This window comes from Brassica napus, chromosome C3 (assembly GCF_020379485.1).
Source record: "Brassica napus cultivar Da-Ae chromosome C3, Da-Ae, whole genome shotgun sequence".
NCBI classification, from domain to species: Eukaryota; Viridiplantae; Streptophyta; class Magnoliopsida; order Brassicales; family Brassicaceae; genus Brassica; species Brassica napus.
The window spans coordinates 23,229,624-23,256,619 of NC_063446.1; the positions used below are offsets into that span (position 1 = coordinate 23,229,624).

The 26,996-nt window shown below is 36.6% G+C and overlaps 8 protein-coding genes across 11 annotated transcripts; 1 reads left to right on the forward strand and 7 right to left on the reverse strand.

Moving 5' to 3' along the window:
• Positions 1-1,469: 1,469 nt before the first annotated feature.
• Positions 1,470-4,503, reverse strand: LOC106438949 (probable protein phosphatase 2C 33). Of its 3 annotated transcripts, XM_048750053.1 has the most exons (7): positions 4,301-4,496; positions 3,779-4,213; positions 3,316-3,676; positions 2,706-3,065; positions 2,508-2,625; positions 2,205-2,428; positions 1,470-2,131 (listed from the first exon to the last, which is right to left on the reverse strand). In XM_048750053.1, the coding sequence occupies exons 3-7, from the start codon at positions 3,574-3,576 to the stop codon at positions 1,673-1,675; spliced, it is 1,422 nt and encodes a 473-aa protein (XP_048606010.1). In that variant the 5' UTR covers positions 3,577-3,676; positions 3,779-4,213; positions 4,301-4,496; the 3' UTR covers positions 1,470-1,672. The 3 variants fall into 3 exon arrangements, with proteins under 3 accessions (XP_048606010.1, XP_048606008.1, XP_048606009.1); XM_048750051.1 differs by lacking the exon at positions 3,779-4,213 and having other exon boundaries at positions 3,316-3,719; positions 4,301-4,503; XM_048750052.1 differs by lacking the exon at positions 3,779-4,213.
• Positions 4,504-5,200: 697 nt separating this feature from the next.
• Positions 5,201-8,296, reverse strand: LOC106438950 (histidine--tRNA ligase, cytoplasmic). Its single transcript, XM_013880272.3, has 4 exons — positions 6,944-8,296; positions 6,678-6,857; positions 5,791-6,594; positions 5,201-5,690 (listed from the first exon to the last, which is right to left on the reverse strand). The coding sequence occupies exons 1-4, from the start codon at positions 8,201-8,203 to the stop codon at positions 5,385-5,387; spliced, it is 2,550 nt and encodes an 849-aa protein (XP_013735726.2). The 5' UTR covers positions 8,204-8,296; the 3' UTR covers positions 5,201-5,384.
• Positions 8,297-8,925: 629 nt separating this feature from the next.
• LOC125583346 (putative 4-hydroxy-4-methyl-2-oxoglutarate aldolase 2) lies at positions 8,926-10,665 on the reverse strand. 2 transcript variants are annotated; one of them, XM_048750071.1, is made up of 3 exons: positions 10,416-10,665; positions 10,058-10,260; positions 8,926-9,357 (listed from the first exon to the last, which is right to left on the reverse strand). In XM_048750071.1, exons 2-3 carry the CDS (start codon positions 10,239-10,241, stop codon positions 9,041-9,043), a joined length of 501 nt encoding a protein of 166 aa, XP_048606028.1. In that variant the 5' UTR covers positions 10,242-10,260; positions 10,416-10,665; the 3' UTR covers positions 8,926-9,040. The 2 variants fall into 2 exon arrangements, with proteins under 2 accessions (XP_048606028.1, XP_048606029.1); XM_048750072.1 differs by having other exon boundaries at positions 10,058-10,263; positions 10,416-10,654.
• Positions 10,666-10,761: 96 nt separating this feature from the next.
• LOC125583344 (isopentenyl-diphosphate Delta-isomerase II, chloroplastic-like) lies at positions 10,762-12,772 on the reverse strand. Its single transcript, XM_048750069.1, has 6 exons — positions 12,512-12,772; positions 12,227-12,282; positions 11,732-11,823; positions 11,471-11,573; positions 11,238-11,375; positions 10,762-11,164 (listed from the first exon to the last, which is right to left on the reverse strand). The coding sequence occupies exons 1-6, from the start codon at positions 12,697-12,699 to the stop codon at positions 10,914-10,916; spliced, it is 828 nt and encodes a 275-aa protein (XP_048606026.1). The 5' UTR covers positions 12,700-12,772; the 3' UTR covers positions 10,762-10,913.
• An 890-nt stretch (positions 12,773-13,662) lies between these two features.
• Positions 13,663-15,066, reverse strand: LOC125583345 (tyrosine-protein phosphatase DSP3). Its single transcript, XM_048750070.1, has 5 exons — positions 14,822-15,066; positions 14,608-14,701; positions 14,460-14,517; positions 14,330-14,373; positions 13,663-14,222 (listed from the first exon to the last, which is right to left on the reverse strand). The coding sequence occupies exons 1-5, from the start codon at positions 14,977-14,979 to the stop codon at positions 13,959-13,961; spliced, it is 618 nt and encodes a 205-aa protein (XP_048606027.1). The 5' UTR covers positions 14,980-15,066; the 3' UTR covers positions 13,663-13,958.
• A 2,200-nt stretch (positions 15,067-17,266) lies between these two features.
• Positions 17,267-18,785, forward strand: LOC106430923 (uncharacterized protein At1g43920, Chloroplastic-like). The gene is made up of 2 exons (XM_048750073.1): positions 17,267-18,387; positions 18,498-18,785. The coding sequence occupies exons 1-2, from the start codon at positions 18,133-18,135 to the stop codon at positions 18,783-18,785; spliced, it is 543 nt and encodes a 180-aa protein (XP_048606030.1). The 5' UTR covers positions 17,267-18,132.
• A 340-nt stretch (positions 18,786-19,125) lies between these two features.
• LOC106430921 lies at positions 19,126-20,895 on the reverse strand. The gene is made up of 2 exons (XM_048749477.1): positions 19,399-20,895; positions 19,126-19,323 (listed from the first exon to the last, which is right to left on the reverse strand). The coding sequence occupies exons 1-2, from the start codon at positions 20,218-20,220 to the stop codon at positions 19,126-19,128; spliced, it is 1,020 nt and encodes a 339-aa protein (XP_048605434.1). The 5' UTR covers positions 20,221-20,895.
• A 1,874-nt stretch (positions 20,896-22,769) lies between these two features.
• LOC106443866 (receptor-like kinase LIP2) lies at positions 22,770-25,308 on the reverse strand. The gene is made up of 5 exons (XM_013885418.3): positions 25,069-25,308; positions 24,819-24,982; positions 24,371-24,560; positions 23,884-24,281; positions 22,770-23,801 (listed from the first exon to the last, which is right to left on the reverse strand). The coding sequence occupies exons 1-5, from the start codon at positions 25,154-25,156 to the stop codon at positions 22,932-22,934; spliced, it is 1,710 nt and encodes a 569-aa protein (XP_013740872.2). The 5' UTR covers positions 25,157-25,308; the 3' UTR covers positions 22,770-22,931.
• Between the last annotated feature and the right edge of the window lie 1,688 nt (positions 25,309-26,996).

Sequence of the window (26,996 nt, forward strand, 5' to 3'; positions counted from 1 at the left end):
GTATTACAAAAGCTATATTTTGTTTATAGGTTTGGTTGCAGTAAAGTTATAAATATGTCAATACCAATTAGTAAAGAGTAAATACATACATGTTTTAATTTATTAGGGTGAACCCATTTTATTAAAAATATATGCCACCTTGTAGAATTTAAAGCATCTTATTTTCCTATAAAAGAAGTTCATGTGTCATCAAAGTAAACTAAAATGAGGACTTGAAATGTATAATATAAGTAAAATGAAAAATAACCACAAACTGTATCAATAAAAAACATTCAAAATGAAAAAAAAAACTGATAATTACATATATTAAAATATGATTACAGTATTTATATAAACCTTAATGTTCCAGTTATATTTTTGGTATATAAACCTTAATGTTCCAGTCATATTTTTACCAAAATAAATATTGCATACCATCCTGTCTCCATCTTTTTAAGTTTTTCTTGCAATTTTCACATGATATTTAGCTCTGATAACTTCTTAAACAAATTTCAATTGTTTTCTTCATCACATGTAAATATTCTTTTCTTATTTAATTGACAATATTATAATTATTGGTTTCTACTTTTTTAAACAATTGCTATTTCTATGTTGGTAAAAAAATAATTACTATTTTAGATATATTTATTTACCTAGTTTATTTTTTGAGAAAGAATATTAAGAAAATTGGATATCGTAATAAATAGATGTTGACTTATGATGATATGAATTTTCTCATTTATAATATTTGCCTTCAATTTTTATGGAGAGTTTATAAAACACCAACACTTATTAAATTAAATTAACAGTCACTAAATAAAATAAATGATAAATTATATGATTTACCTTTTTGAAATCATGATGACTTTTTGTTGGATCAATAAATATTGTTTTGAAGTCGAGGTGGTATTGAAATATAAATACTCAAAAATTCTATCGAGTTCTCAATCCAATTTTCAAAACTAAGATACAAAAATATCAAATAAAGATCTCATGTTTATATGTGTTTCTTCGAAGATATTTGAAAATCGTTTAACAATGAATCTCTACATTTTTAGTCTTTTTGTGATTGTTGTAATTTTCTAATTGTGAGTTATATAGATCACTAAATGTTTCAATGGTTGATAACCAAACATTGAAGAGATTATCTAATGGTTGCAAAGGTTAACATCAAAAATTTCAATGGTTTATCATCAAATACTACAATCACTAACATCCGTAAGGATTCATCACCAAAGATTGCATTGGTTCACTAAAAATTATATTCACCAACTGTTGCAATAATTTCTTCAAGCATTTTGACATTACAGATACAATTTTTAAGATGAAAAGACACACTCTTATACATTTGTGATGCTACAAATCTCGTTCAACAATCACATTGGTCTCTACAGAATTCTTCATGAAGCTTGGCAACTGAAGTTATTTGGTTTATTTATCTTAACTACTTTAAACTCTTGTTTAGCCACCAAATTGACAGTTTATAATGTTAATGGAGCTGTAAAAACTCTGAACTATTGTAGGGTTCTTCAAGTTTAATTAATGGAGAACAGTACAAAAAAAAAAAAATCCTCTTGTCAATTAATTTGATCGTTAGAGATCAATGTAGAAACGTGATAAAAAAAAAGACAATCTCTACTGGATTTTATTTGATTATATCTCTTTCTTCACTTCAAACTCTTCTTCTTTCTTTTCACTTTCCAGGCACAAATCTTGGCAAATTCAAAAGTGTATTAACTCTTGCAACACCTTCTAGTGCAGAATACTCTGTTCCATGCTCTGTATCCATATTATCCTCTTCTTCTTTTATCAGCCTTTCAGCTTCATTCTCATCAAGAGCAATCTCTTTACTCGTCCTGACACTACTCGAACGGCCTAGACCGCTTAGTCCTGATTCATCATCATTCTCAGACGCGGTTTTTAGTTCCTCATCTGCCAGTTTGGAGATGGAAGAAGCTGTAGATATGGCGTTTGTGTTGTTAGAGTCTAGATACAAGCATACCGTAGCACAGTCATCGACTTTGGAGGTCGGGTATTTGTATCTCCAAGCTCTAACCGCAGACTCAACTACAGCTCTTGCCGCAGAGGAACGAGATGGTGCTGCTGAAGCTACAATCCCCACTACCTCTTCGTTTGAGAGTACATCCCATATCTATCACACGTAACATAACATTAGCCATGTGAACAAACATCAAAGAATGTGTTGGGAAAGAGAGAATGATTACCCCATCTGAAGCCAACACTATAAACTCATCTTTTTGGGTTAATCTACGGAATGATACATCAGGGACAGAGATTAGACCGAAGTTTTTCAGACAAAAGTCACCGAAAGCACGTGCCATGGCAAGTCCAGGTGAGTCACAGTTTGGCAGCCAAACTCTATAAACTTCAGGTTCATCTTTGAGAGCAAACACACGTCCACGGCACTTTTTTATTCTCTCTTCCTCAGCTGCCAAAAGCCATCAAAGGCAATTAAATAATAAGATACATACATGAACACCATCATAAGGACTTGTTATCATTCAAACCTGGGAGATTTGGCTTGAGATCCACGGTTAGTTGAACAGCAACAAGACCATTTTCACCGTCTCTTGTCCCCATCACAGCTCTAGAATCCCCAACGTTTCCAACAACGAGATACTCACCCTACGGATGTACAATGAAGACTCCCTTATGAGAGTGAATTACGCTAAATGCCTTTTAAACACACAAAGTTCAGACAATACCTGTTTGATCAAAGTCACAGCGGTTGTCCCACTGCAGAAACAGTCAACGCTTCCATTGAATATAAGTTCTCTGTCCACAACTTTGAAAGCCTTAAGAAACGCCTCTTTTAGAGTTTGAAACAACTCGGAATGTGTCTCTTCCATGTTCTCCTCCTCAGCATCTTCAGAGTTGTTGATGTTGTCGGCACTATTAGCAGTGGTGGTGGTCTTTAGAGCACCTTCAATAGGTACTTTAGGTTCCCAATAAGCATTTAATTTGAGAGGGAGACTATCTCTGACACTCTTTGCAACCATATGACCATATGGACCATGCCCATCAAACACTCCACAGAAGATTGTATCTGTCCTTGAACCAAAGTTCTGCACACAAAATATTTTGAAATCAATCAGAATCATTTGCATAGACTCTAAGCACAACAGAGCCTACCTGCCAGATTAATTGCAAACCAACTTTAATAATTTGATGTAAGAATCAAGATTCTTTTAAGCAAAAAAAAAAAAAAAAGAAAGAGAATCAAGATTCTAAATCATTTACTAGTTAGATCAAAGCAGTGGAGAAACAACAGAACACATAAGAACCAAAACAAAGACTTAATGGTTTGTAACAAACCTCCCAAACAACCATGGCATCTTGGTTAGGCCCTTTCTTGCCTTGTTGAGTGAAGATACAAGCAACCTCACTTGATCCATTCAAGAACATCCGACCCGGAACCGTAGACAACGGATCATCATCATCTCTCCTGTGATTAAAGGAGGAGTTCCTGGAACCAAGTCTCTTCTTAGAGTTTTTTCTTTTCTTCACACCAAAGCCAGGAGAGCAAGGAGAGCCCGGTGTAGGACTCATGCTCTCTGCAGATAAACAGGACCCCATTCTCAGGGCCCTGATTATATTAATAAGACACTCCAGACCAGCTGTTGTATAATCACACACACGGTCCTCCAGCGAGAGAGATCTTAGATCCCAGTTATCACTACCACAAAGAGCAATGATGATTCAACTATGGAAAGAGATATCTGTAAGAACAAAAATTATCCCAATGATCACTACAGTGTGTAAGAACAAACATATATACCTTTTTTTTTAAAAAATTTTGGTTCCAGCTACTTTATGCAAGAACACTAATGATGAATATAGTTCCTCAGCTGACTATAATACAGAGGAGCGTTTCTTAAAACCCACATCGCCAAAATTGAATGTTGAATAAAAATCAAAACTTTCAAAAGCTGACCAAGGAAAGGTAAAGGTAAGACTTGTGGGTCTGAACCTTTTTGAGTCTTCAAGAGAAAAAAGTTTCTCTTTTTTTTTTTCTTTTTACATATAAAAAAAAACTTCAAAAAGGAGGAGATCAACGTAGTAGATGCTTGTTTATTTATACATGAGAATGCATCAAACAGGTCATTAAGAAAGAGACTACAAACAGGAGAAACATCAAAACCCTATCTCTATCTCTATCTCTATCTCTATCTCTATCTCTATCTCTATCTCTATCTCTATTTTTCTTCTTTGTCTGCAACCAATCACTGAGAAAAAATTAACACATACACAGAAAATAAGCAAACTTTTAAAATCGAATTGGAGCTGAAAAGACACTCACCACACCAGCAGACAGATCGATGAAAATGTAAGAAGATCTCAGAATCAGATTCTGTTCGCGCGTTTAGAGAGGAACAGAAAAAAATAGGTAACTGAGAGTGAAGATGATGTTTTTAACGAGAAGAAACGCAACGACCAACTACAAACCCGTTCTTTCTTCTTTCTTCGTAGAGAGAGAGATAGAAACAGCAATGGAGATGGGTCCGTCAAACTCTCTGAGCAAATATAATACAAACAGACTTTTTTGTTTTTTTGTCTTTTTTTTTTATTTTTTTTTTATAGAGATGAGTTTTTATTTGAGTATTGTTTTTTTTTTCCTCAAGCTGGTACAATTCTAACATGGGGTTGGATAATACGTTTCTTACACAAATAATAATTTTCTGACATCCACCAAAATGAGATTTTAATTATAACAACTTTTGTGAAATTAAAAATCCATACAAAACGAGAAATAATGTTTCTTCAGCTTAATCAAGTTTACTTTATTTGCTTTTGTTGAATATGTTATGAAAAAGATGTCAGTTTAACGAGAAATGTGATCTGTTTTTTCATAGGCTAATAAAATGGTGATGTTGTATTTAATTTGATTGGAAAATCGGTTGGAATTACTACCGATTTAGATATTATAAAAATCAGGATGACAAAACAGTACTTTCCGTGGAACCCAGAAGTCAAATAACACACACACACATGGTGATGAGAACAAAAAAACTGGATCCACATGTCGGCAATGAGGAATAGATTCCAACACGTATCAACTTCTTTCACATTCAGCAGATCTGCAGATCAACATTTTGAATGAAGACAACAAGTGTTTGTGTTCATTTTCTACTCTTATCAGTCTCGTGATGAGAGAGACTCTCATCTTCTTCCTTGTTTGCTTGCTTTAGTCCAATCTCAATCAGATAATCAATCTCATTTTGGATCAAATCAAAGATTTTAAGTTTAAAAGGTTTCTTGATTTGGATCAAGAGTCTAGGTAGGGTCGATAATAGTCTATCATTAGAAAAAAAAAACTCAATACAAAAATTTTAAAAAGGCAACACGAGAGCCAGCGAGTGTGTCTAACTTTGATCTCTTCCAACTCAGAGACGCTTCAACAATTCTGCAACGAAACTGTCTCTAGGAACATCTTTAACCTCCTCTTTACTTCCCTCAACCACCTTCTTCAATGTCACAACACCTCCACTGAGCTCATTCTTGCCCACAACCACCATCCAAGGGATCCCTGAACTCTTTGCACGATCAAAATGCTTTGTTTGCCTCTTCGTCACAAGGTACTCTGCATTGATATCAGCTTCCCACAACATACTAGCCAGCTCCGCAGCTTCGCCTAGCTTGTTATCCTCCATTACACTAACCAATACCTGAGTCTCCGTAGCTCGAACAGCCTCAATTCATACCAAAAACAAAAAAAACAAAGTTCATTACTTTTGAATTTTGGGGCAAAATAACACAAAAAAAAAGCATAAGACTTGGGAAGCAAGTTACCTGTTTCTGCTGCTCTTCCATTATGTTAAACACTCGCTCAATCCCCAGGCTCATACCAACCGCAGGCACTTGCTTTGACCCAAACATCCCTATAAGGTTATCATACCTCCCACCAGCAGCAATTGATCCAACCTCAGCTCCTATACAAACGGCTTCAAAGATGACACCTGTGTAGTAATCAAGACCTCTAGCTAGACTCAGATCAAAGACTATCCTGTGACTGCACTTTGACCTCTCGAGAGCTTCGAACATGATACTCAGCTCATCAAGAGCTTCTTTTGATGAGGTGTTTGCTAAAAACTCGCTCCCTTCTTGCCTCAGTTTAGTCAATAGCTCCATGGGAGCTCCTTTCTCCTTCACAAAGCCGCCGATTCTGTCTGCAATCTCTGGAGACAAACCCTTCTCTTCCACCATCTCCTTCTTCACTTGCTCGAATGTTTGCTTGTCTAACTTATCGATACTCGAGCAGATGGTTCTGAATTTCTCAGCTGGTACTCCGCAAATCTCCAGCATCCCATCAAGCAACTTTCTGTGGTTCAGTTTCACCACATAATCTCCAATCTCCAGTTTATCAAGAAGCTCAGTTAGAATCTTGACAACTTCGAAATCAGGTCCCATTGGTTCAGACAAGCCAGCGATATCGAAATCGCACTGATAAAACTCTCTGTATCTCCCTTTAGATGGGTTGTCTCTTCTGTACACCTTTGCTATTTGGTATCTTTTGAATGATGCGATACCATTCATAGCCACATACCGTGCAAATGGAACAGTTAGATCATATCTTAAAGAGCATAGCTCTCCACCCTGCAATCAAATAACCAAACACACATGAGCATGCATTTTAATCATCATTATTATCCACAAAGCAGAGATGGAGGAGGCTTTACCTGATCAGCAATGTCGTAGATCAGCTTTGAGTCTTCTCCATACTTCCCCATAAGTGTCTCTCTCAGCTCAAAAACAGGAGTGTCAAGTGCAGTGGCGCCATGCTTCTTGAAAACGTTTTGTATGATTGAAAAAGCTTTTTCTCTCACTATCATTTGCTCTTTAGCGAAATCTCTAGTGCCCTATCATAATATCAAACAAATGAGAAATAATATATTGACTCAACTCAAAGGACTACCAGTTAGATGGCGAGATCTCAAAACTTTACCTTTGGAAGCTTGGGAAGTCTCCTGTTTTCATTACTTTCTACAATCTCTTTCACTTTAGCCAACAGTGTATCAAAACAGTCACTTTCAGGATTATAAAGACTCAAAATCTGCTCCACCCGGTCACCACCATCACTCACCAATCTCTCTTTGATAAACTGGATCACTACGCTTGTCCCCTTCCCCAAAACTGCATTCTTCTTCTTTTTCTTATCGCTCTTTGACTCCTCTTTGTCTCCACCAGAGAGCACAAAAAAGGCAGCAGCTGCTTCCAAGCCAACGATTCTCCACACAGTCCCCAAACACTCATTCAACTTATGCGCAAATCTGCACTGATCCTCTTCAACAAGAGCCGACTTATAACCACTCTTCAGCTTCTCATACTCAACACAGCTCTTCTCCAACACCACTTTCCTCACACTCTCATCCCCAATGGACTCAGCACACAGCTTACCGCGAAGAAACGAACACTCTCCCAAGCTCTTAACCGACATACACAAACCCAACAACGTTGTCCCCAAAGCCTCACCAACCGCAGAGTTCCCCGACCCAGTCTTCCCTCCTTTAACACCAGAGTTCAACTCAACACGAGCATCCGAATGCACACCCCTCACAACCTCTCTAAACTTCCCGTGAATCCTCGGAATCTTCGAAACCTCCTCAACCTCAACCTTCCCCACAGCTTTAGACCCGTTAAGCAAAACCTTGAGATCGCCAGCGACGCTAATCGCGTCTTTATAACCAAACCCATCTCCAGAATCCAACGAATTAAACGAAGAGACATCACCTTTCGCCGCCTCGCAGCTCAACGCAGCAACAGAGTCAATGATCTGCGACAAAGCCGTTGACTTGTGATCTATAACCGAACACACTCCAACCAACGAAGCGCAAGACTTCTCCAACACGACATTCTCACCTTCCGTCACTTCCACAACCTCGTCACCAAGCTCGAAAGTCTCGTCCTTTGAGTTCAGAATCTCCAGTATCTTAACCGGGAGAACGGACCGGACCGAACCGGAGTTTGACAAGAGAAGCTTGTTCAAGAGCACAGCCAAGAAAGCTCGGGTCTCTTCGCTGGTTAGCCCTTGAGGGATGCCGAAGGAGGTTCTTTTGATCAGTGGGAGGGGTTTGGTGGAGAATCTCTCGATCGCAGAAGAGTCGATTCGTACGGTGGCGACGCCGGAAGCGATCTTGTAGACGGAGGAGGATGAAAAGGAAGATCCTTTGCCTCCGAGAGTAATCGTCGTTCTCTCCGCCGCCATTAGTTGAAGAGAGCAAAGCACGAGAGATTGATTGATAGATGGAAACGAAACGCTGTTTAGGGTTTTGTTGAATTAGAGAATATGAATTTATTTATTGTATTGGGTAAAAGTTGTGTACATAGACAAAATTTATACTTTTTTTTTGTAACAGTAGACAAAATTTATACTTTCTCAGGTAGAAATAGAAATCATCTAAATTCTATGACATTTGTAAACTTTCTAATCTTTATCGTAATAGCATATCTATTATATCTTCTTTGTGGATTTATGAGAACAGATATAAGAGTGTTCCAAAAAAAAAAGATTAATATAATAATTTACATACATATTAATAAAAACTAAATAGATATTTTGATTTATTAGATTTTATTAGTTTTATTTGCTTCTTAATAAAATTGTGTCATTTATAATTTTAAATTTTAATTTATGTTTTAGTTTTAATCAAAATGTATTAATCAAAAACAAAATATTATGTATACAATGAAAAAGAAGTAAAACATCAAATTTTTGTATATGAGTTTAATAATCTTTTTTGAGTTTCACAAATTTTATGGTCTTACTTCATAATCTAATTTCAACAAAAAAAAAGTCCCAGGCCTACTTGGTAAATGGTAGTACACATTTTGTTCTCCAATAGGCTTTATTTGGATGTGATAAAATGTTTATTTAATTATTTCGAGTTACTAAACCTAAACGAAACGCAGTTTAAAATGAACGCGCGATTCAAAAAAAAAAGTTTTTTTTTATTATTACCACAAAACGACAAAAACATCCAAATATTTCAGACAAAGCTTCCTTCAACATTCAAACAAACCAAGAACACTTTCTTCCTTGTTTCTAAACCGATAATTCAATATGAGAAACAAGGATACCATCAGTATCTGCATAAAGCCACTCACCATCGCAGATCCGAGTGCCAGCTATGTTGAGTGGGACTCTTTGTTCACCAAGTCCTTTCTTACTAGCCTTTATAGGATGAGAAGACAAAGCTCTCACTCCAATATCACAACCATTAATCTCATCAACGTCTCTGATGCAACCGTTCACTATGATCCCCGCCCACCCGTTGTTTTGAGCTTGTACTACTGGGTTTCCTCCGAGTATGGCGCAACGTAGACTTCCTCCACCATCCACCACAAGAACTCTTCCATTGCCTGTTTTCAAGGTTTCAAAAAACATCAGTGAGCTTTTGTTGTGAAAGATACATGAGAACAGGTTGGTTAATTGTAAGCAAAGCCTCTGTTTTTAGGAAGAGTCATCTCATTTATAGTCACTAGAAATCTAGAATGGTTAGAGAATCCGGTACACACCAGGATTGATACAATTACAAATATACAAAAAAAGGTAACAAGGTCAGATAAATGATCATCATTTGATATGTTGTTTTTTTTTAAAAATAGTTCAATGTATTTGTAAATGAATTCTTATGTTTTGTGCCATAAATCTAAGGGAATGGTAATAGAATTTGTTTGCCTTTTTAAGTGATCTCTATGTTTCTATCATATATCTATAAAAAATAGTTCTTGATGTGAATAGGACACAGGACAGAGATTGGTTTATCTTAAAGCAGTAGTGTTACAGAGTTTCATTCTTTATAAACTAAGCAGTAGTTACAGAGTTATCATTACTACTGAATGAGATAGATGATCTTAAACTTCACCAACCATAGTTTCACGCAAAGAAAGATTTGTTTAGCTGTTTGACAAGTAACGAACCAGAAGTGAGTCCACATGTAAAACCAAACCATGTTCAATGATCCTATGAAAGTTCATGTCTCTTTTGGGTCTCTCTAAGAATATAAAGTTTCGAGTCTTCTGAAATCTCTACAGCAAGAAAGGATCATTGTTTGAATACCTTTCTCCTCGAGAAATTGACGGATCAAGCCGTTATCTTCAAACACTTTGACAGTAACAACAGGACCTGAGAATATCTGACGACGACCGTAAATCTGGAAACAGGGTTGCAGAGCTCGGAGCTGGCCACTACGGATCAGATCTTGATTCGCGTCACATACTTCTGCAGTGGTCACAAACGCCATCTCTCTCTCGTTCTCTCACCTGCTGGATTCAGAACTATATGATCAATACAAGTAAAATCTTGGAACTGGTTATATATTAAACAAAATTCAAATCAAGATTATTCTGACAAAAACAAAGCGACGAATCTGTACAAAACAAAAGGGAGATTAGATCGAGTCTCATCATTCTTTTACCTGAAATAGAATAAACTAGGATGAAGAAAAGAAAACTCTCTGTCTGTCCGTGTGCTCAAGCCTCAGAGAGATGGAAGTGATGATTTTATAAAAGGAGAACCAAAGTCATAAACACATAGGAGTACAACAGTACTTGCTTTGGTCATTTCATTACAATAAAATAAACTATATGTACTTTATGTAAAAAACAGATCGAAAAATGGAATCTTTGCTTTTCCTTTCCTCTGTTTTCGACTCTGTTTCCTTTGCTATCTCACTTTCTCTTGGCCCTTTATGCTTTTTACGCAATGTAAAATTCAAACTTTAGATTACTAAAAGATATTTGATCAAAAAAAAAAAAAAAAGATTACTAAAAGATAATTCATAAAATCCAAATAAAAACGAAACTTGGAATATCTAAAATTATCACATCTCTCAATTATTATCACCAAAAAAAATATCTAAAAAACAGAGGAAAAAACAGAGAGATTATCCAAAAAGAAAAACTTAGAGAAGAGTTCAGAGCTTGTGGATGGTCTTCATGTCTACAGCTTCACTCAGAGTCCCTTTCTCAACATGATCCCACCACTTCATCAAGAAGTTATCCACCACCAATCTGAACCATGGAGACAGCTTCAGACCTTCCTCCCCTGCATCTGCTTTCTTCACCAGCTCCTTCAGCTCTTCCCTGCTCACATACTTTACATCCGCTACTTCATCTGGATTCGGTTGAACCTTAACATCCCTCACAATGAACAGCAAGTAGTCCACTGCAATAAACAAAAGAACATCAATGTTCCATCAAATTAAGGTCAGGACGAGTCTCAGGGGAATGGTGATTACGTTCGTGCTCTCCCCATTTGCCATCAGAAGGAGCCTTGTAAAGCATACGTCCCAAGGGGGTGAACTCATCGACTGGTACATCTTCAGCTACGATACCGAGCTCGTCAAGAAGCTTTCTCTGTGCAGCATTCCTCACGCCTGAATGAGAATTAACCAAACAGTGAGTTCAGTAATCAAGTGAAGCTTTACAATTCGCTGCAGTAATAGACATTAAAAATTAAGAAGAAACCAACCGAGTGTATTTTCCTCGATGAGCTCTGAGTCACGGTAAAGAGGATGGCTGCAACAAGTGTTTGTCCACACTAGAGGGAAGGTCACCTTTGCTTTCGACCTTTGCTGTTCATAAGAGAAGAAGGAATTTCAGACGGATGACATATGAGCCAGCTTATTCAGACCCAATGCAACCAAATATCTTAGAGTAAAGCTTAGGATCTACACTCCCATATATATATTGAGCTTATTTAACAAGTCTATGCATTTGTAAAGCAAAATACCTGGAGAAGCAACTCATAGTTGGAGTTGAATAAAAATACACTAAAGGCCCTGTGAAGCAAATTCTTAGCTTCAATGTTTTCCATCAGATGACCTGCACATTTTTATAAGGTATCATCAGTATCTCAAAATAGTGGCATAGACAGAGAGATAAGAAGCAAAACAGCCATAGAAAAACAAAGCGAGTAGCCTTCTATTTTATATGTTCAACAAGACAAGACAGAACTTTTTTTATATCCTTATCTGGTTAAAAGGACTGCAAGAAATAGTGCCATATAATGTGTCCATTCACTGAGGAGGCCTATGACATTTGATACATTGGAAATGTTACTAGCTACAGCAGAAAATAGTACGTTCGTTCGACAAATTCACTGAGAGGCCTGTGGCACTTGATGCAACTAAGTTTAGTTATAGGAGAAAAATTTAAAGAAGCACGTGAACTTCAACAAAGAAACAATAGTAAGAGATAGGATGAGAATAGAACCAAGTTCGCTTACAATTATATTTGCTGTCATGCCCCACAACACGATCAGTTTCGTCAACAAGAATGCATCTACAAAAAAAAAAAAAAAAAAAGACAGACAATGAAGAAATGAATCGTTAAAATTAAGGTGGAGAGATCAAAGTAGATGCGCATCAAGAGAGCAAAGAAACTCAAAAAAAAAAAAGTTCGACACTTTATTCTGTTTCTCAGCAACCTAACAATGGAGACTAACCGATTTGAAAACAAAACAAAAAAAGGTACAATTTTAGGTAAAACCCATTAGTCAGGGAAGACATACTCGTCCTCAAACATGAGGCGTCTCTGAACAGCATCCATTCCAGCATCTTTAGAATCTGCCATTGCGGAGAAAGCTCGAAACTTTCTCTGTGGGATGGGAACGGAAACGGATCGGAGCGATGGGAGAGGGAGATGGGAGAGAGATCTGAGGCGAATCAATGGGAAATTAAATAAAGAAGAAGCAGACATTGGTGTGCATGTGGTTGATCACTGATGCGTCTTTCCCCTGCGTTTTGTTTTTTACTTATGTCCACAGACCATTACCATGTACCTCTCCGCACCATATAACAGACAAAAGTGGATAAGATTTGTTTCCTCTTTTGAAAAGGGTTTAGTTGTAAAATGTATTATTTTGAGGGGTTTATTTGCAATTTTCTCATGAAAGTGGCCCTCTGAATGCTAAATTGTCTGGTAAAGAATATATAGAAGGTTTGAATGTCATATGTTTCAGGATAGCGACGTGGTTTCAATCTCTCTGTTTATAGGTTTTAGCATAACATAAGTGTATAACAACACGTTTGGTTTAACTGGCTTGTGTGTTAGGATTAAGGAGCTTCATAAGTGTGTTTCATGCTTGCAAGAGATGAGGTTGGAACTGTTGGATGGGTTTATTCTTGACCAAGCTTGGTATATATTAATAACATATATATACTACTCATCTGTCCTAATTTGCTTACTCGATCACGTTGAGACTAATAATGGGTATCAAAATCAGATATATAATAACTAATTTCTGTATACATTCACCTTTTTCTTCTTGTTTTTCTCTCTTAACGTGTAAGATTAGGTGTAAAGACACCGTCATAGATAAAAGAGAATATGACTTTCTTTTAGTTAAAGAATGCTAAAACAAATTGGCGGAATCTCTAATTTATCTTTAGTTAGAGAATACTTTTCTTAGTACATGTGGTATATACAGTCAGAAACCTTGTCCTGCAGCGCATATGCTATTAATAAGGAAGATGACTCGATACTCCTTACCTCCTCTGTTTTCCTTTTTTCAATAACTACTTTTCAAAACCTAAACATCTTACCCTTTTGCATCTACTTTGCTTGAGAAGTTCGTTGAAGTTTCAACCTCAGCCACTAATGTTTTGCTTTTTTTTTAATTTGCAAGCTTTGTCCAAACATCTAGTGGTCGAATATGTCACATGGTTCAATATTGTTTAATAAAATTTGTTATATTGTTCTCTGGTCTTTTAGTTTATTATAAGATAAATAATGATAATGGCTACTACAATGACATGCATTAGTGGCCATTGAGTTAATTTCATGCATCAGTATCTTATGAAGAGTAGCCTTTCTGTACACTTCTATTCCTAAACAATCAAATTAAACTCCTATTTATGAATCTTGACATAGACCAACTTATCCTCCTCATCCACTGACCGATAAATGGAACCTCAAATTAAAACTCGAACCATGTCCCACTTGGTTAGCTCTTATTTTCAAACTTTAGCAGCCTGCAGTTTCGGCGTCTGGACATTTTCTTCTTCATGGAGAAGACTTTTCCTCTTGAAGCCATAGCCGTGATAACGATACATGATGCTCAATAGACACTGCCTCAAGCTTAGGGTATCAAACGCCTCAATGAAATTCAAATCCCTTTGTCTCCACTTCAAACCAGCGTTCTTCTGATATTCCTCGAGCACCGATGATAAACACCATCTCTGAACTTTCCTTAAGCATCCCACCAAACAACCTGTCCTATGCTGCATTCAATAATTGAGTTCACCAAAACTTATTAGCGTCCTGTAAATAACTAATCTCATAAAAAATGTCCAAAAGAGGAAAAAGGGTTGATGTATACTATTATTACCTTTCCGGCTTTGCAGTGTATGAGAATAGGATGGTTTCTTACATCTACAGAGAAAAACAAAACATTTATTAAAGACATCATTAAACAGCAGCAGCTAAAAAAAGACAGTGCTGAGTGTTGGAATACTTACCAACTAAGACTTTGAGAGCATCCAAAACTGTATCTTTTGGCATAGGAGTTGGAGGATCCTGCAATATCATAAACAGTTCAGTTATTATTTAAAAAAAAAAAAAAAAAATCAACAGTGACTCAAAAATCAACAAGAAACAAAAACGCACCGTTTTGCCTTCGATTCCAAACTGGAAAAGCTTAATGTTGTTAGCCTCAAGAAACTTGAGATTCTCCTCCGGGTATGGCTCAGGACAAAGATATCTGTTTTTGGTGAATCAACAACGAAAAGGAACGATTTTTATAAGCTCAATTTGCGAATAAAAAACAATTAAAAATGTATAATTGAATAAACCCACAAGAGAAAAAATCAATAAATCTTACATGATGGAACGAAGATTTAGGGTTGCGAGGAAACCGAAATTCTCCGGTTTAGGAAACCCGGACCGGTAAATCCCGTCTTCGACCATCGAGAAATTCGACGGCGCAGCTAAAACACCACCGTCGACGTGATCATCCGCCGCTTCCATTATCAAACACATTGAAAATCAGAAGAAGCAGAGAGAGAAACAGAGAGCAAAGAATAGATTTTGAGATGAAGAAAAGGCTTCTCTTTTTATAGGAGGAGCTTTGAAAAGCGGACTCTGATTAAAAGGAGGTTTAGGGTGGACCCCCACTGGTATCTCTAGGATCCTGCCACGTGTCGTATCTTGTTCTTTTTGTTGGATCCTCACCGCTGACTATTCTTTAGAATCTTTAATTTTAAAGTCAATCCTTTAATATTTTCTATTTGAAGAGCAAGAAAATTCTCATATTAAAAAGTGGTCGAACTCGAATCAAATTCAAAACTAGTCGTCGAATCACACCATGAAAAAAAAATCTGAGTGGTCTCATTTTGATTTTTCTTCTATAGACTGAAAGTGTTGAGTATTGACAATTGTCATTGACATTGACGAGGAAAAAAAAATCTATCATAGACATATCCTTAATCACAAATACGATAGAGGATAATAAATGTTTATGTTCATATGAACTATTTGTATCTATTCAGTATCTAATTTAGTATATCTAAACTGAGAATCTATTTCTTTCCTTTTTATTCTGGATAATCTAATCTTTATACTCATGTTTAAGATTGATGATTCATTAATCACAAATAGGATAGATGATGATAAAATATTTATGTTTACTAGGTGATAACTCGCGCCCTGCGCGGAACGAGTAGATTTAAAAGTATTAGTATAACTTTTAATATGTAGACATAATAAAAGTTAAAGTCATAGTAAGAAAAATATACGTAAGAAAGTACGGGTTATAGCTAAAAATTTTAGTATGTCAATATAAATTTATATGCGATGGACTTTTAAAATTAAATTGTATATTTGTTTGCATAAAGGTAAATTATTAATATAAGATTAAATGAAACATAAGCAATAGTCTAATAAAATATAAAAGGAACAATCTATCAGACAACAAAAGAAAATGAAAAATAGAGACAAAATAACTGCTGTCAATAATGTCTTCAGAAGTCTTCGTTTGCAATCCTATTATGAGCAATAGCAAAGAAATCATCTTGAGAAATTAAAAACATTATTTAACAAAATATGTGAATGCATGTATTACATCAATCGTAAAGCATCAATTTCTGGAACACCAGTGGGGTCGAAGACAATTTTGGAAAACCCATCAATGTTAGTAACCTTCTTAAGTCGGCCTTATTATGAAAGATGAAAAATATTAGCAATATATACATATAATATCAGCTCCAAAAGATTTATTATATACAATAAATACAATAGATTACTTTGTCCCCAATTAATTTGCCAACACTGTAAAACACATAATACTATATGTCTGCATCTATAGAATTCCATAAATCATTGAAAACATGAGCAAGTGCACCATAAGCGACACACTTAATGACGACGTTACTGTAAAAAAAAAAGGGATCAAACCATGTGATACTATACAAGTTCTGGTCACGCAAACTTTATTTCACAAATATTCTCCGATCGATTAAGGTAAGTATTTCATAAGCGACACACTTAATGACGACGTTACTGTAAAAAAAAAAGGGGATCAAACCATGTGATACTATACAAGTTCTGGTCACGCAAACTTTATTTCACAAATATTCTCCGATCGATTAAGGTAAGTATTTCAATTCTTCGAATTTTGTTTCCTTGAATACGTTAACATTCTCATTTTTCTTTTCTATAATATATTCGATCCCGTGATTAATTCAATTGTGTTTCCTTTTAAATTTGAAGCATTAATTTTTGGGAATAAAAAAAGGATTTTCGATGACTTGAATCTAAAAGATCATAAAACGATTTGAAGCTCATATTAGTTTTTCAAAACATTATGATAAACATGGTTTACTTGTTGCAAGATTAGATATGAACAGCAATACATGTTATGATATTTTATTACAAATCGGCATATCAAGCTAAAATAACCAATTCAAACCGTAAAGAACTTAGTTGTACGAAGTTTAAAGAATCAATTATTTACTCAAGCGTAAATGACTTAAAACACACGTATATTTTATTGCCTTATTTAAATGAACCACTTCCAAGTTTTCGAACAAACAATAAAGTCTCTCTTTGAATGGTAATAATATGTTGCCTTAGTTAAATCCCCGTTTTTTTTTTAATCCGAATGTAATGTTGATCGAAAATCTTATAGTATAATGTAATGACCAGTGGCATTTGTTTGTAATTATTCTAGTTGAGAAATGGCTTTTAAAAAAATGAGGTGATAGTGCATGTGGTAATGACACCTAAGAAATGACACACATGTAATAAACACATGAGGCCAATGTTATTTTTTATCAATGCTCCTCAAATAATAAAAAAGAGATAACTTTATAAGAATTATTTGTATCAGTTTAGTATATCAAAATTTGAGAATCTGCTACTTTCCTTTTTTTTTCTCTGGATAATCTAATCTTGCTTATAGTCATAGCTAAGATTGGTGATTCATTAGATTTATATTTAGGGTTTGGTTATCTGACACTTGTTTCTGTCTAAACTGCTAATTTACTATTTATATAAAAACAATATTTTTTAAAGGGAAATCGGCCAAAAAAACACTGAACTTTGCGGGAATTGCCAAAAGAAATCTGGACATATGGGCTAGCCAATAAAATTCTGAACTTTTGTTGACTTTTCGGGTTTATTAAGAAACTTACGATTGACTGACAGATAAACACACCGTTAACCGAGTTAACTGTTAATTAAGCGGACGTTAATTTTGGGTGTTAAAGTATACGACGTCGTTTCATCACTTTGTCTGATTAAAGACAAACGACGTCGTTTATATAGCTGTGTTATTAAAAATATGTGTTTCCAACGGCTCGAACTCGTGTACTCGGGTTTAATGGTAGGGGTTTTTGCCACTGAGCTAGTGGACTTTGCAATAGATTTACGAACACAATTTCTTTTATTCTTCGAATCCGAGTTAAAGACAAATTAATGAAACGACGCGTTTTACATTAACTTTTTTATTAAAAAGATGGGGTTCCATCGACTCGAACTCGTGCACTCGGGTTTAATGGTAGGGGTTTTTGCCACTGAGCTAGTGGACTTTGCAATGGATATACGAACACAGTTTCTTTTATTCTCTTTGAATCCGAGTTAAATGAATCTAAAAGAAACGACAGCGTTTTCTCCTCCGATTGGTATAAACCCTAAATGGGCGAAATCATAAATCCAGTTCGCGATTCAAGCTCGATTCTCTTCGATCTCGTCCTTAAGAATCTCGATTCTCATCTCTCCTTCTTCGAGTATCGCATGATGAGTTCGGGTTGTGAGGATTCGTCTGTGAATACGATAAGAATTCGTGGTATCCCGGAGCAATGCGGCTGTGGTCGAAGAACTGGGATATACACATCAAAAACGAAGGTCAATCCAAGAAGAACTTTCTTTAGATGCCCAACGTTTCAAAATGTAAGTGTTTAATTTGATTGTGTTTAAGAAAAGAACATAAGATTCAATGATTTGTATAATCAGTGAGAAATTGTTTGAATATAAAGATTGTGTTCATGATTTGTGTCTAGGATCACTTGTATAAATGGGTAGATGAAGCTGTCTACGAAGAGGTTCAAGATGCATTGCCAAAAGTTGAGTGCTTTGCATCAGATGTTATGAAAATTAAAATGGAGATCGAAAGCATGAAAACCGTGGAGGAAGAGTTGAAAGAAGATGTCAGGAAGGCGAGCAATGAACTTAAGAAGTTGAATGTGATCATGAAAGTGGGTTTTTCGGTGGTTTGTTTAGGCGTTGTGATATGTCTTGTGTTGATCATGTTTGACAAAGCAGATGGGTTGTCTATGAATAGCTACTAGGAGACTCTGTTATGTAAGGCTATGTTTATGTAAGAATCATGGTTCATGTAAGGCTATGTTTTAAGACAATGTTTCAGTAATGTTTATGTTTTACTTCTTGATTGTTTATAGAAGGACAAATGAACACACCAATGAACAGACCATCAAGATAAACAACATGATGAAAACACAAAGATAATAACCAACACTATCTTCATTGAGAGTTTCAAATTAAAACAGCAGGAAGAGAAGAAAGAAAAAGGTAGTTCTTGTTCCAAAAGCATTCAGACAGAGACACCATCATAAACAACAGACAACGAAAGCATTCAGACAGAGACCATCATAAACAACACACAAGCATCTAAAAAAACCATCTTCCCCACGCTGCTGCTTCAGCTTGTGAGGATTGAGGAACTTCCCATCGTGATGGTTGAGCTTGTGAGGATTGACCTTCTGAAGATTGAGGAACTTCCCATGGTGATGCTTGAGCTTGTGAGGATTGATTTTGTGAGGTTTGAGCTTCTGAGGATTGAGCTTGTGACTCGCCAAAGTGTAGTCCCTGCAACATATAAATGAATTGTTAGACACATTACCGAGAGCTAAAAAACAATGAGATAGAAACTAAGACCCTAACCTGATATTTCCTTGGTCTGCCTCTTGGTTTCTTAGGTGGGCTCTCAACAAAAGCCTTCCGACATGTATTCTTGTAGTGCCCTTCTTCTTTGCAATTAGAGCATGTCATTACCCTGTTCGCACGACTCAGCTTGGTAGTAGACACTGTCTCATTGGTTCCCTTCTTTCGATCATGGTTTTTAGGCCTACCAGGCTTGCCATTTCGATTAGGTGGTGGAATCACACCTAATCTATTGGTCCGAGGCCACTCTATCATCCCATTTACAGGTCTGATCCCAAAACTGTAGGTTTCACGCCACTTAGAGGTTGTGTAGAAAGGAGCAACAAATTCAGAGAGTTTTCTTCCCACGCCAAGGATGACCTTAGCAGCATGGATGCATGGAATACCATTCATTTGCCAGCTTCGACATGCACAAGTCTCATTCTCCAAATTCACCACATATGACTGGTCTCTATCTTCCACCTCAGTCTCTGGCCCAATTGCCCAACGCAGACTACATTCTTTTGACTTCTTCTCAACCCTGTCTAACTCTTTATGTGTCTTCGGGGTGAACCTAGTCTTCCTGTCCTTAGCCATCTTAGACCTATTGTAGTTCCTAGTCATACATTGGCGCCTTATCTCCTCTAACATGTCTAGCAGAGGTTTCTTCCTAGGCTCCCTGATGGTCTTGTTGAAGGACTCACACAAGTTGTTCAGATTATCATTGCAGTAGGAGCCTATCTTGAAGAAAGCTCTAGACCAAGTCTCTGGCTTTGTCTTTATCAGAGATGCATGTGCGCCAGGATCATAGTTCTTAAGCTCGTCCATGTTGTAGTTGAACATACCAGGGGTGTAGCTCCTTGCAATGAACCAGAAGAACCTCTGTAACCTTAGATCTTTTCCACCTTTCCTCCAGTTCTCGTAGATATGGCGACAACACTGTCTATGCTCAGCTTCTGGAAGGAGGGTATGAACTGCTTTCACTAATCCCTACAAGATCAGAAAAAAAAAGAAATCAGAAACAAGAATCAAACATTCATTGAGTATCATGAAAGCAAAGTGTTTACCTTTTGTTTGTCAGACATTATAACAAAGCCGTTCTCATTTTCCAATCCCAAATCCAAGGCCAAACGCTTCACAAACCAATCCCAGTTTGTATCATTCTCTATCTCCACTACAGCCCAAGCAATAGGGACAATCCTATTGTCTCCATCTCTTCCAACCGCAGCCAACAACTGTCCCTTGATGTCCCATTTCAAAAAGGCTCCATCTAAGCCAATAACAGGCCTACAAGTCTTCTTCCATGCTTCCTCTTGTGCTTGGAAACAAATGTAGAGTCTGTAGAACCGCTGCTTGCTTCCAACCGTGGCTCCTGGTATGGTCTCAATTTCCATGGTTGATCCAGGATTGCTCCTCAATATCTCTGCTTGGTAATCCCAGATTTTATCAAAATGCTCCTCATGGGTCTTCCTCCTTTCTTTCATCACCTTCGTCTTGGCCTTAATGCATGAGTTTTCTAAAACTTCCATCTTATACTCCCTCAATATCTCAGCCTGTATCTCCTTTGCCGTGAGCTTAGGATTCAGCCTTAACCTCTCAGCAAATAGACTTGCAATTGCTGACCTCTTAAGTATCTTGGAATACCCTGTCCTCTCACACTTATGGTCATTGACGTATGTCTTTACCATCAACTTCTGTTTCCTCCTATCATACGAACAGTAGACCATCCAGGGACAAGGAGCCTCATCATCTCTCATCTCAGCGGCACATTTTGCACCCATCTTCAAGCTACTGGATCTGTAGTACTTGATGTTGTATCTGGTTTTCAGGGTATACCTCAGACAAGCATGTTTGAAGTCCTCAGCATCTGAAAATGTCTTGCCTAGCTGAAGGAGCTCCTCTGGATCAGTGTCTTCTCTGTAAGCTTGCGCAGGTCTCATCTCCTCTTCATTCTCATCATCTGATGACAGAGGATCAGGGATTTTATCATCATCCCATGCATCATCATCGCCTTCGTCTTCATCAACCTCACAGTCATCATTTTTTGCTTTATCACCAAAATAAAGACTCAAATCTGTACAACCAACTTCCTCAATGCCAGCAATACCGTTCTCATCTTCCCTACCATCATCACCTATATCCCCAAATTCCTCAATCTGGAGAAATTCTTCTCTGTCATCACCATCATCACCTAGACTCCTCTCCGAGTTTACCTTCTGCTTCTTCGATTGTCTAGGAGACACAGGCGACCCGCCATATGAAGTTCCCCGCCTTATCTTCTTTGCAACTGTTGATGCCAACATCTCAGTCTCTGGCCATTCTTCTCTGTCATCACCAGAAGGAGCCACATTTACCTTCTGCTTCTTCGAAACTCTAGGAGACAGAGTTGAACCACGCCTCGTGGCCTTCACCGGAGATGGCGACCCATATGAAGTTCCCCTCCTCGTGGTCTTCTCCGGAGATGACGCAGGCGACCCATATGAAGTTCCCCGCCTTGTCTTCGACGCCTTCGACACCTCTGTAGATGCCAACATCGATATCCCTTCAACGCTTTTACGAATCCTCGATCTCTCCGGCGATGACAAACTCACAGAAGCATCGCGTTCTCCACCCTTCTTCGACTTTTGAACCGCTTCGTCACTCCTGTAATCGAAATTCCTCATCGCTCTGAAAATCATTACCTCCCTTCCATTCCTTGTGAACTTCGTCTTTACCATCTACTCACCATTACAAGAGAAATCCCCAAATCGATTTGAGAAATTAGGGTTACGTTCAAACACGGGTTTCATTTTGTTTGATTGAAATCAAACACATCTTTTGATCAATAAAAATAAACATGTGTGATAATCTTCCGAAAAGTCCACTAGCTCAGTGGCAAAACCCCCTTAGGACCACGAGTGCACGGGTTCGAGTCCAGGCAACAACAATTTTAATTAAGCAAAACGACGTCGTCTTGAAATTTTGTGTTTAACAAAACAACTGAATGAAACGACGTAGTTTCACTACACGACAATAATTAACGGTGAGTTAACACTGTCTTAACTGTCGGTTAACGGTGTGTTAATCTGGTTAGTCAACCGTAAGTTTGTGAATTAACTAAAAAAGTCAACAAAAGATCAGAGTTTTATTGGTCAGGTTCGAGTACATGTTTTTTTTGACAATTCCTGCAAAGTTCAGTGTTTTTTGGCCGATTTCTCATTTTTTAAATGCTTGTCTGCATACAATTTTTTTAAAAAAAATAGATATATATTTTGGCTATTGTTATATTTTTTCAAGAACACTATAAAACATAAGAGAATTGTAAAAACATGGATTTTTTCAATCAGATCATTTGAGTTATACATACCACATGTTGTTTGTTTGTTTGTTTATTAATCCAAAACACCTTCATCATATATAAAGAGATATGGTTATAAACTTGTTAAAAAACTTTAAAATGTATATTATATTTTCAAATGAGAATCTTTCCCTTGAAAATTACTTTGATCGTTAGCTTCAAAGGATGAATAAAAATCCTAAAGAAAGTTTCAATCTTCAATAGCATTACTCTCAAACTATGATTCAGTATGGTGCAAAGAATCTCCACTGTCATCTTCAAAAGAACCAACCTCAACCTCTGATTTTACACGATGCAAAGAGACTTCTTCATTGTCATCTCCTGAATCATCATCATCATCAAAGTAAATACTTTGACTATCATCGGTTTTTGAGCTTTGCATGTGCTCAAGATGAGTATGATCTTCCTCTTTCTCCTCCTTCTCCTTAGGCAAATCATCATGATCTTTGTTGCTCTCATATCCCGAAGAGATGCTTCCTCCATCATTTGATTTTTGGCTGCTCTTACTGCTTAGCCTCCCCTCATTAATATCCACGTCTTCCCAACTATATCGATACTTTATCTTCAAGCTCTGCGCCTGGTTCTTCTCATCAACAGGCTTTGGTGGTTGACTTTCTTGGTCATTTTCATGTTCATCATCTGAGTTAGAATCAGACCCATCATCAGATTCGGTCAAGCTATCTTCCTCCTCAAGTTTCTTCTTCTTCTTCTTATTACTCACCATCTCCTTTTCATTGTCCACAGATGAATCTTCATCTGATGATGTACTAGACTTGTCATCTTCAGTAGCCACCTCAGGAGTAGGAGACACAAGATTTGAATCATGCCGGCTTAAGGCTATAGACATGCTTTTGTCCTTGAAGGATAACATGGGAACTGCTGTGGGAATCCCATCTTCTGTTGACATTGAAAGGAAGCTAAGTGCAACCATTACATCGCTTATCAATGGACGAGCTGTTGGTTCCTCTTGCACACACATTGAAGCTATTGCAACTGCTTGGTTTAAGCCTCTCTCTGAAAATTTCTTCTTCAATAATGGATCTACCATATCAGGATATCTCTTTGGATCTCTAAATATCGGTTGTGCCTGCGATTAAAAGTAATAATAGTTCATAAAGAACACAAAAAAACATAGGAAGCTTTGTCTTTATGGTTTGTTTATATTTTACCCATGAAACTAAGTTTTGTTCATCATTAGGTTTAGTAGTATCAAGAGCTTTTCGACTAGTGATGAGTTCAAGCAACACAACTCCAAAGCTATAGACATCTGATTTCGTGGTGAGAGTTCCTCCTCGAGTATACTCAGGCGCGGAGTAACCGTAAGTTCCCATTACACGAGAAGATAAAGCCATCATCTTATCACCCGTCCCTGGTCCTAGCTTATGAAGGCCAAAGTCACAAAGCTTGGGACACAAGTCATTGTCCAACAAAATGTTTGAAGCTTTTAAATCACGGTATATCACTGGTGGATCCACTTTATCGTGCAAGTATTCAAGCCCTTGCGCTGCGCCATATGCTATCTGCATCCTCATTGTCCAATCCATCGGTTCACGGTCTGGTTTTGGCTCTACAAAACCAAGCATCCCTAATCTCAGTTTTTTTTTCTTTAAAAAAATTAAAAACGTGTTGAAAAAGAAACTCTCTATACATATGTACCTTGAAGATTGTCTTCAAGGGTACCTCCAGAGATATAGTCATAGACCAAAAGCCTTTGATCTCCATCGGCGCAATACCCTACAAGCTTAACAAGATTGGGATGATCAAGTTGACCTAATGACAAGACCTCAGTTTGAAACTCTTTGTTCCCATGCAATCCATGCTTGTCTAGTTGCTTTACAGCCACCACCTACACATTCCCCGAAACAACACAACTTATTACTAATTATGGTTATTAGTACTGATTTTGGGAATAGGTAAATGAAATATAGGTCTAGGACTCCCAAAATTTAAAAGATAATTTACATAAATATAGACTTCCAAATTTTTTTTTTTTCTTTTTAAACTAAATTTCCTATAGTCTTTCAAATTTTAAGACCGGCCGTGACAAAGATGGATGGTTGAATGAATTTCAATGGTTCTCAATTATAACTTTTCAGTATCAAACCTGGCCAGTAGATTTAAGGGTTCCTTTGTAAACCCTACCGAATCCACCTTCTCCTAACAAACATTCTTGCCGGAAATTCTTTGTCGCTGTTGCTAATTCTCGGAAACTGAATATCTTCAACGTCGTTTCTTCTGATTGCTCTGCTTCATCTGATTGTCTCCTCTCTTTAACCAAAAAAAAGTAACAAGCTTTATTACCTAACGTATCAACCACGGAACTCAGAAAGAAGCCAACGTTAGGACATGCATACCATGCAGTTTGACTTCGTTGTTGTTAGCCTCGTCGGAACTTGAAGATTTTTTATTCCTAGGCGTAGAAAAACACGGGAAGCAGTGCATGATGATCCAAATAAAAATAACTTAACGTTGTTTTGCTTAGGATTTAGCAATAGGTCGGGTCCTTCATGAAGGTTGAAGGACCGACGTAAAAGAGAAACAACACGAAAAATGAGAGAGAGAGGAGTAAGAAGAAGAAAAAGAAGGAGATAAATCAAAGCCACCTAAAATCGATGAAGAAGAATGACTTCTCCGAGAAGTAAGGAAAAACAATTTTAGATTCTTTTAATTCTTAATCTGTCAAAATGTTAACGTCTCCCATAAACATGGAGAACCATCATTTGATTTCTGTAAAATATAACTATACAGCTGTAAGAAAATGGTTATGCTTCGATGTAAAGATATTTTTCTATCATAATTAGAAAAAAATGATAGATGATATCCAGCTAAAAATGGAATAATCCTTTTCATAATTTAGAGAGATTATTCAGCTAAAAATAAAATAATCATTTTCATAATTTAGATAGATTAATTATCCAGCTAAAAAAGATGCTACAGAAAATCGGCCCTAAATGATGGACTAATATAAACGAGCAAATTAGGGAAATATACTAAAAGAAGTGGAATACCATAGAAAGGGAGGTAAACGGTGATATTGGGGGGAAAAAAATTAGGGGAAATAAGGTATAGGGTACAAATATAGGAAACATGGTGGGTAGGGAGTACAAATACTCTATAAACTATTTGTGGACTCACATAAAATCAGTTCGTTCTACTTGTAAAACCAGCCCCCCTTTCTCTGATTTTGTAAGTGTCCTTCACGGACCTTGGATATGCTGCCAATATCTATGAATCCGGGAGGCTGGAAAATGATTATATCAACCAGTGGTAGTCAAAGATGAGTTATTCTAGGTTCACCAACCAATAGAATTTCATTATTTCAAATTCGATATCTTTTAAAAAAAGAAACAAAATATTGTCAAGTTATTTTATGTTTTTAAAATAAAAAAAATAGTGGTTACAGAAAAAAGAATTAAAAAAATCTTTTTATCGTCGTCATCAAAACACTAAACCCTAAATCCTAATCCCTAAACCCTTGGATAAACTCTAAACCCTTGGGTAAACCCTAAACCTTTGGGTAAACCCTAAACCCTTGGATAAATCTTAAATTCTAAATAAAAACACTAAACCCTAAAACTCTAAACCCTAAATCCTAAACGCTAAACCCTGAGTGTTTTAGTGTTTAGTGATTTTGATTTAGAGTTTAAGATTTATCATAGAGTTTAGGGTTTACCCAAGGGTTTAGGGTTTACCCAAGGGTTTAGGGTTTATGATTTAGAGTTTAGGAATTAGGATTTAGGGTTTAATGTTTTGCTGACGACGTTAAAAATATTTTTTTTTTTGTAATTACTACTATTTTTTATTTTATTTTTTTACCATTTAATTTTAAAAAGATAATATAATTTGACAATATTTTGTTTCCGTTTTTAAAAGATATCGAATATGAAATAACACCATCCTATTGGTTGGTGAACCCAGAGGTTCAACCTAAGGGGTGAACCCAAGAATAAGTCGTCAAAAGATTACTGAAATAAGAGTTACATTGGGAGTTTCCTTATTTGTTAATAAATCATGTTTTGCTTTTTGAGCTCCAATTAAGTACAAAAATTTAAGAATGTGTTAGCCTGTTTTGGTATATGATCATTTATCTGCTCATACTTTAGTGTTTTACTTCCTTAGCATGCTTTACTTAGGTTCAACTTCACTCAATGAGTATGTTGCATTTGCATTAAATCTTTGGTGCACTTGCAGCGACTACGAGTGGAAGCCAATAGGCTAAAAGGCTCTCCAAATAGCCCAAGCAAGGATAGAACCAAATCAAGTTTAGCTTAGCTATATTATT